Source organism: Scyliorhinus torazame, chromosome 10 (genome assembly GCF_047496885.1).
Source record: "Scyliorhinus torazame isolate Kashiwa2021f chromosome 10, sScyTor2.1, whole genome shotgun sequence".
Lineage (NCBI taxonomy): Eukaryota > Metazoa > Chordata > Chondrichthyes > Carcharhiniformes > Scyliorhinidae > Scyliorhinus > Scyliorhinus torazame.
The window spans coordinates 151,654,279-151,663,193 of NC_092716.1; the positions used below are offsets into that span (position 1 = coordinate 151,654,279).

Sequence of the window (8,915 nt, forward strand, 5' to 3'; positions counted from 1 at the left end):
GACCGCGCGGGGCTCCCTCACCGGGGACAGCGGTGGTCGGGACCCAAGTTGGTGGCGCCGGCGGGTCAGACGTGGGGCGCGGGGTGGGGGTTAGGGGGGCGTTAGGGACGCGCAAAACTCCCTCTTCTCCGTGGAGAGTGGTGGCCGGGACCCAAAGCGGTAGCGCCGGCGGGTCGTACATGGGGTGCGGGGAGGGGGGTTGGGGAGCGTAAGCGGCGTGCAGGGCTCCCTGTTCTCCTGGGACCGCGGTGGTCGGGACCCAGAGCGGCTGCGCCTGCGGGTCGTACATGGCGTGCTGGGGGGGTTGGGGCGCGCAAACAGCTTGCAGGGCTCCCTGTTCTCCCGGGACAGCGGCGACCTCGCGGGACCGGCACACAACCGCGTAATGGCCCTTTTTCCCGCAGCTCTTGCAGATAGCTGCTCGGGCCGGGCAAAGCTGTTGGGGGTGTTTCGCCTGGCCGCAGAAATAACAGCGGGCGCCCCCGGTGCGACTCGGCGTTTGGACCGCGCAAGCCTGTGGGGTGTCCGGGGGGGGGGGGTGGGTTTGTCGCGACGGGTACGTACGGAGCCCAATGGGCTGCACAGCGGTCGGGGCCGTAGGCGCGGGTATTACGCGCGGCCACGTCTAGGGAGGCTGCTAGGGCCCGGGCCTCTGAGAGTCCTAGCGACTCTCTTTCTAGAAGTCTTTGGCGGATTTGGGAGGAATTCATACCTGCCACAAAAGCATCGCGCATTAACATGTCCGTGTGTTCATTTGCGTTCACCGAAGGGCAGCTTCAGGCTCGTCCCAAAATCAGCAGCGCGGCGCAGAATTCGTCCATCGATTCTCCGGGACCTTGCCGTCTCGTCGCGAGCTGGTAGCGAGCGTAGATTTGGTTAACTGGGGGGACATAGAGACTTTTCAGTGCTGCGAACGCCGTCTGGAAATCCTCCGAGTCTTCGATGAGGGAGAAGATCTCCGTGCTCACCCTCGAGTGCAGGACCTGTAGTTTTTGGTCTTCTGTGACCCGGCCGGTGGTCGTTCTGAGGTCGGCCTCGAAGCAAGTCTGCCAGTGCTTGAAGGCTGCTGCCGCGTTCACTGCGTGGGGGCTGATCCTCAGGCATTCCGGAATGATCCTGAGCTCCATAGTCCTTTTTAGGCACGCTTAATAAATTGTAGCGCACAAAGACTCCGTGAGACGAATAGAGTGAAGTCGATGAGGCTTTATTAAGTGTGTCTGTTCCCCCGCAGCTCAATAGTAGACTAGCCTGCGGGGGAGGACTCCGGCTTCTTATACTCCGCCTTCAGAGCGGAGCTAGAGGTCAACGGCCAACCAGGACCCGGGATCTGTCAGCCAATGACATTAGGGCTTCCAGTCCCACATGACCCCCAATACATACTACCACAACCTGTCCCACAACTTTTAATAAATTGTGGTATGGAGAGCACACGGCCCACTCTACAAGTGTGGTACAGTAGAAATCAGAAAGTATTTTTCAAGCAAAACAATGTTTATTCTATGAACACAAGTTAACCTTTTTAAAACATACAGTGAACATCTTAGCAACCATCAATTCAAATAAAGCCCCAAAGAATACAACACTAAGTAATCCTTAATAACTTCCCAAACAACATCCAGAAGACAAAAGAAACACCTTTTAACAGAAGCTCATTAGGTTTACATTCACTACTGAAAACATTTATAATTTTGAATTCACCAAATGATCAAGAGATAGTCTTTTCATGGCAGAGAGATCAACAGTACACCTGCTCTGTCTGGCTTCAGCTCCAACACTGAAATCGAAACTAAAACACACCCTGCAGCAAACAGCCTAAAACGAAAGTAAAAAGCTGACAGACAGCCCAGCTCCACCCACACTCTGACATCACTGATAAACACCCATTTCTTAAAGGTACATTTCTTAAACACCCATTTCTTAAAGGTACTCTCACATGACAATACCGACTTTCTGTGATTCATGAACAAAGACAACCAGATCACTCCGCCCAGGCGCATTTGGAATCTGCTTTCCATTTAGATAATAATTTGCCTTTGTACTTTTTCAGCCAAAATGGATAACCTCACACTTATCCACATTAAGATCCAGCTGCCAAATTTTGGCCCAGGGCACTGGGGGGGGGGGGGGGGGGGGGGGGTTCCGGGGCACACGCGGGCCGAAGGGGGGGACAATTTTTGCAGTCCGGATCCGTGGGCTGCATCCACCATGAAGCACGGCACGGCCGCTGCAGGCTGCCGCCGTGCGCATGCACGGCCACGGACCCAGCAATGCTCCGGGCCATATCGACAGCTCGAGCTGGGAGCTCTACGCTTCCTGGCTCTCTGCTTCTCAGAGTGTGATTCGAAGCCCTAGCTCACTGTTTCTCAGTAATCCATCTAAAGTTCTGGCTCTCTGCTGCACAGATCCCCAAGCTCTGACTGACTACTGTTTGTAGTTGTGTGTGAAGCGGTGGCTCACTGCAGCTCGGAGCTCCCTGCCCTGCCTCACTGCTGCTCAGAGCTCCCTGCCCTGCATCACTGCTGCTCTGAGCTCCCTGCCCTGCCTCACTGCTGCTCCGAGCTCCCTGCCCTGCCTCACTGCTGCTCCGAGCTCCCTGCCTTCCTCGCTGCTACCCCGAACTCCATGCCCAGTCTCACTGCTGCTCGGAGCTCCCTGCACTGCCTCACTGCTGCTCAGAGCTCCCTGCACTGCCTCACTGCTGCTCTGAGCTCCCTGCCCTCCCTCACTGCTGCTCAGAGCTCCCTGCCCTGCCTCACTGCTGCTCAGAGCCCTCTGACCTGCCTCACTACTGCTCCGAGCTCCCTGCCCTGCCTCACTGCTGCTCCGAGCTCCCTGCCCTGCTTCACTGCTGCTCAGAGCTCCCTGCCCTGCCTCACTGCTGCTCAGAGCTCCCTGCCCTGCCTCACTGCTGCTCTGAGCTCCCTGCCCTGCCTCACTGCTGCTCCGAGCTCCCTGCCTTCCTCGCTGCTACCCCGAACTCCATGCCCAGTCTCCCTGCTGCTCAGAGCTCCCTGCCCTGCCTCACTGCTGCTCAGAGCTCCCTGCCCTGCCTCACTGCTGCTCAGAGCTCCCTGCCCTGCCTCACTGCTGCTCTGAGTTCCCTGCCTTCCTCGCTGCTACTCCGAACTCCATGCCCAGTCTCACTGCTCCCTGCTCTATCTCATTGCTGCTCTGAGCTCCCTGCCCTGCCTCACTACTGCGCAGAGCCCTCTGACCTGCCTCACTGCTGCTCAGAGCCCTCTGACCTGCCTCACTGCTGCTCAGAGCCCTCTGACCTGCCTCACTGCTGCTCCAAGCTCCCTGCCTTGCCTCACTGCTGCTCCCAGCACCCCCCCCCCAACCTGCCTCACTGTGCCCTGCCTCACTGCTACTCCGAGCTCCCTGCCCTCCCTCACTGCTGCTCCGAGCTCCCTGCCCTCCCTCACTGCTGCTCCGAGCTCCCTGCCCTCCCTCACTGCTACTCCGAGCTCCCTGCCCTCCCTCACTGCTGCTCCGAGCTCCCGGCCCTGCCTCACTGCTACTCCGAGCTCCCGGCCCTGCCTCACTGCTACTCCGAGCTCCCTGCCCTCCCTCACTGCTGCTCCGAGCTCCCTGCCCTCCCTCACTGCTGCTCCGAGCTCCCTGCCCTCCCTCACTGCTACTCCGAGCTCCCTGCCCTCCCTCACTGCTGCTCCGAGCTCCCTGCCCTCCCTCACTGCTGCTCCGAGCTCCCTGCCCTCCCTCATTGCTGCTCCGAGCTCCCTGCCCTCCCTCACTGCTGCTCCGAGCTCCCTGCCCTCCCTCACTGCTACTCCGAGCTCCCTGCCCTGCATCACTGTTGCTCCGAGCTCCCGGCCCTCCCTCACTGCTGCTCCGAGCTCCCGGCCCTCCCTCACTGCTGCTCCGAGCTCCCTGCCCTCCCTCACTGCTACTCCGAGCTCCCGGCCCTGCCTCACTGCTGCTCCGAGCTCCCTGCCCTCCCTCACTGCTGCTCCGAGCTCCATGCCCTCCCTCACTGCTGCTCCGAGCTCCCTGCCCTCCCTCACTGCTGCTCCGAGCTCCCTGCCCTCCCTCACTGCTGCTCCGAGCTCCATGCCCTCCCTCACTGCTGCTCCGAGCTCCCTGCCCTCCTTCACTGCTACTCCGAGCTCCCTGCCCTCCCTCACTGCTGCTCCGAGCTCCCTGCCCTCCCTCACTGCTGCTCCGAGCTCCCGGCCCTGCCTCACTGCTACTCCGAGCTCCATGCCCTCCCTCACTGCTGCTCCGAGCTCCCTGCCCTCCCTCACTGCTGCTCCGAGCTCCCGGCCCTGCCTCACTGCTACTCCGAGCTCCCTGCCCTCCCTCACTGCTACTCCGAGCTCCCTGCCCTCCTTCACTGCTACTCCGAGCTCCCTGCCCTCCCTCACTGCTGCTCCGAGCTCCCTGCCCTCCCTCACTGCTACTCCGAGCTCCCTGCCCTCCTTCACTGCTACTCCGAGCTCCATGCCCTCCTTCACTGCTACTCCGAGCTCCATGCCCTCCCTCACTGCTACTCCGAGCTCCCTGCCCTCCTTCACTGCTACTCCGAGCTCCCTGCCCTCCCTCACTGCTACTCCGAGCTCCCTGCCCTCCCTCACTGCTGCTCCGAGCTCCCGGCCCTCCCTCACTGCTGCTCCGAGCTCCCGGCCCTGCCTCACTGCTGGTCCGAGCTCCCGGCCCTGCCTCACTACTGCTCTGAGCTCCCGGCCCTGCCTCACTGCTGCTCCGAACTCCCTGCCCTCCCTCACTGCTGCTCCGAGCTCCCTGCCCTCCCTCACTGCTGCTCCGAGCTCCCTGCCCTCCCTCACTGCTGCTCCGAGCTCCATGCCCTCCCTCACTGCTGCTCCGAGCTCCCTGCCCTCCCTCACTGCTGCTCCGAGCTCCCTGCCCTGCCTCACTGCTACTCCGAGCTCCCGGCCCTGCCTCACTGCTGCTCCGAGCTCCCTGCCCTCCCTCACTGCTGCTCCGAACTCCCTGCCCTCCCTCACTGCTGGTCCGAGCTCCCGGCCCTGCCTCACTACTGCTCTGAGCTCCCGGCCCTGCCTCACTACTGCTCCGAGCTCCCGGCCCTGCCTCACTACTGCTCTGAGCTCCCGGCCCTGCCTCACTACTGCTCTGAGCTCCCGGCCCTGCCTCACTACTGCTCCGAGCTCCCGGCCCTGCCTCACTACTGCTCCGAGCTCCCGGCCCTGCCTCAATGCCGTTCTGAGCTCCATGCCCTGCCTCACTGCTGCTCCAAACTCCCGGCCCTCCCTCACTGCTGGTCCGAGCTCCCGGCCCTCCCTCACTGCTGGTCCGAGCTCCCGGCCCTGCCTCAATGCCGTTCTGAGCTCCATGCCCTGCCTCACTGATGCTCCGAGCTCCCGGCCCTCCCTCACTGCTGGTCCGAGCTCCCGGCCCTGCCTCAATGCCGTTCTGAGCTCCATGCCCTCCCTCACTGCTGCTCTGAACTCCCTGCCCTGCCTCAATGCCGTTCCGAGCTCCCTTCCCTGCCTCACTGCTGCTCAGAGCTCCATGCCCTGCCTCAATGCCGTTCCGAGCTCCCTGCCCTGCCTCACTGCTGCTCCGAGCTCCCTGCCCTGCCTCACTGCTGCTCAGAGCTCCATGCCCTGCCTCACTGCTGCTCAGAGCTCCCTGCCCTGCCTCACTGCTGCTCCGAGCTCCCTGCCCTGCCTCACTGCTGCTCAGAGCTCCCTGCCCTGCCTCAATGCCGTTCCGAGCTCCCGGCCCTCCCTCTCTGCTGCTCCGAGCTCCCGGCCCTGCTTCAATGCCATTCTGAGCTCCATGCCCTGCCTCATTGCTGCTCCGAGCTCCATGCCCTGCATCACTGCTGCTCCGAGCTCCCTGCCCTGCCTAAATGCCATTCCGAGCTCCCTGCCCTCCCTCTCTGCTGCTCCGAGCTCCCGGCCCTGCATCACTGCTGCTCCGAGATCCCTGCCCTGCCTCACTGCTGGTCCGAGCTCCCTGCCCTGCCTCAATGCCATTCCGAGCTCCCTGCCCTCCCTCTCTGCTGCTCCGAGCTCCCGGCCCTGCATCACTGCTGCTCCGAGATCCCTGCCCTGCCTCAATGCCATTCCGAGCTCCCGGCCCTGCCTAAGTGCCCTGTTTTATGCTGCTTGAAGATCTTTTCAATGCTGGTCGGAGCTCCAAATGAAGCCCTGATTCAAGCCTGCCCAGAGCTCCCTGTGGCACTCCAGCTCACTGCTGCTCGGATCCAATGCTGGTTGACTCTGTACTGCTGAGATAAGTCTACTTTCATGCATTCAATTGTTTGAGCCTTACCTTTCGGCAGAGCTAAGGCACTTGGCATTTGGAGCATAAGTAGAGTTAGTACTGTCCAGACCAACATCCTGCTCAGACAGCAGCTCCTCTCACCCTTCAGGTTGTCTCCCCTTAATGTTACAGTCAGTGTTTTTCCTTCACACGATTCCCCAAGATACACTACGGAACCCCAGATAGTTTCCTACCACAGGATTTTTTTAAATCATTCAAAAACACAGACAACTCTCACATGAGAAATGTATGACATCATCCTCAGCAGGGGCTCCAACCTTTCCATTAAAGCTGGCTTGTCTTGAGCAGGCACACAGAAAGCAGCAAATGTACTGTTCAAAGTTAGATGTGCCTTTAACAGCCACACAAACCTCTTGTTGTAGTATACCTCACACTGACTGTTTGAACCTTTCTTATTATGATCACACAACTGGAATTTTGTTGTCCGCTAAGCTGATTTATTCCTACATCCTGTATATTACTACAATATCTAAAATTGGAGTAGCAGCAGGTATTTGCTTTAAATTGTTGACTGTTTTCTCTGCCAACTTTCTCACTGCTCAAAGACAATCTTTGCTAGCATTTGGTCTCACAATATCCAAATATTATTGGAATATTAATCCAGAAAGTGGGAGTTCAAATCCTGTCACTACAGTTTGAGAATTTGAATGAAGTTCAAACTAAGTAAGCTATCAGGTTAATTCAAATCCTTTGAGCAGGCAGGGAATACCAACCTACCTGTAGTACAGGTCCTACCATACATCACCTAATAGAGGTGCAACAGTGGTTTACCACATTCACCCCCTGTTAAAAATTGAGTCCGACGGGGTTGGTGGAGAACTATATACAACAAATGGTTTTCTTTTTACATTTACAATTTTTGATAGAGAGGGAAAAAAATGTCTTTTGAAGTCCAGTGGACCGGTTAGAGGTTTAACCGGTCCGGGGCCTTGATATGTCGCTGGGAACGACGTAGTGGTGGCGGCGATGCCGATGCTGGTCTGATGTCCGGAACCTCCGGGAGCGTGCCAAAATCCTCTTCATCCTCGAGCGTGGGCAGGGGGAGGATGGATGGTCCTGGTGGGGTTAATGCTGGGAGCGCCGGGGGAGGGGAGGGTGGTGCCGGATCGGGGGTATGTGTGTGTGTGTGTGGCCTGCTGGTGCCAGGTCCCTGAGGGAGACAGTATCCTGGCAGCCGTCGGGGTACGCCACGTAGGCAGACTGGGGGATTGCATGGAGCAATTGCACCCTTTCCACCAACGGGTCCGCCTTGTGGAGTCGGACATGCCTACGGAGCAGGACGGGTCCTGGAGCTGCGAGCCAAGTCGGGAGCGACACCCCAGATGTGGACTTCCTGGGGAAGGCAAAAAGACGTTCATGGGGTGTGTTGTTAGTGGCGGTGCACAGTAGTGACCGAATGGAGTGTAGTGCATCAGGGAGGACCTCCCGCCAGCGGGGAGCCGGGAGGTTCCTGGACCGTAGGGCCAGTTGGACGGCCCTCCATACTGTCCCATTCTCCCTCTCTACCTGTCCGTTTCCCCGGGGGTTATCATTCTGCTGGAGGTGATACTCCTGCAAGTCCTTTCTGGCGTTGCTTGCGTGTGGATCCAGCTGCAGGCTCATCACTCATGAAGGAGGATCCCCTGTCACTGTGGATGTAGGCGGGGAAACCGAACAGAGCGAAGATTGTGTTGAGGGCTTTGATGACGGTGGCAGACTGTGGTAAACCACTGTGTTCCTATATTAGAGGTTGTACGGTAGAACCTGCACTACAGGTTCACCTGGGCCCCTGCATGCTAGCTCCGCCCAGGAGGCGGGTTATGAATATGCGTGGCCTCCAGCTCGCAGCCATTTCGTCAGCTGCTGTGGGAGGCCACACATCTGATACTAATAAAGCTTCAGTTTGGATTCAACTTCGTCTCCAGTCAAATTGATCGTGCCTCAATTTATTAGTATCAGATTCAGAAGATGGACCTCCGGATTAAACCAGATCGCCTGCAGCTGGATGCACACGCAAGCGACGCCAGAAAGGACTTTCAGCATTGGCTGGCTTGTTTTGAAGCGTATATCAACGCGCCGCCGACCCCTGTTCCAGAGTCTCAGAAGATTCAAATGTTATACTCCAGACTCAGCTCCAAAATCTTCCCGCTGATCCAGGATGCGCCCAATTACGCTGATGCCATGACTCGACTCAAAGAGAGTTATGAGCAGAAGACGAACACGCTTTTCACCAGACATGCGCTCGCAACGCGTACTCAACTACCTGGTGAGTCAATCGAGGACTTCTGGAGGGCCCTGATCCCACTAGTTCGGGACTGTGACTGCCAGGACATTACAGCTAAGGAGCATTCAGATTTCCTTATGCTTTTGTAACTGGGATTGGGTCTGATGTTATCAGGCAGCGGCTCCTAGAAGGGGCCATGCGCGACCTCGCAGAGACTAAAACACTAGCGCTTTCCATGATGGTCGTCCTGCGCAATGTCCAGTCCTACGCCCCCAACCGCGCAGCCCATGCCTCCTATGCTTCATGGGCCCCACAGGCCCCACAGCGGGGGCGCTGCCCACCCAATACGCCTGCGCTACGCGCCAGCCAGTAATCTCCGGGGGGCCCCGATGCTATTTTTGCGGCCAGCAAAAACACTCCC

The 8,915-nt window shown here is 58.7% G+C and overlaps 1 protein-coding gene across 1 annotated transcript in view; it reads right to left on the reverse strand.

Moving 5' to 3' along the window:
• LOC140430973 (inactive serine protease PAMR1-like) overlaps window positions 1-6,439 on the reverse strand; it is a 355,125-nt gene extending 348,686 nt beyond the window's left edge. Inside the window, exon 1 of the mRNA XM_072518823.1 lies at window positions 6,280-6,439. Within this exon, the coding sequence (XP_072374924.1) occupies window positions 6,280-6,346 (67 nt within the window). The 5' untranslated portion in view covers window positions 6,347-6,439. The remainder of the gene's footprint in view (window positions 1-6,279) is intronic.
• Window positions 6,440-8,915: the final 2,476 nt, after the last annotated feature.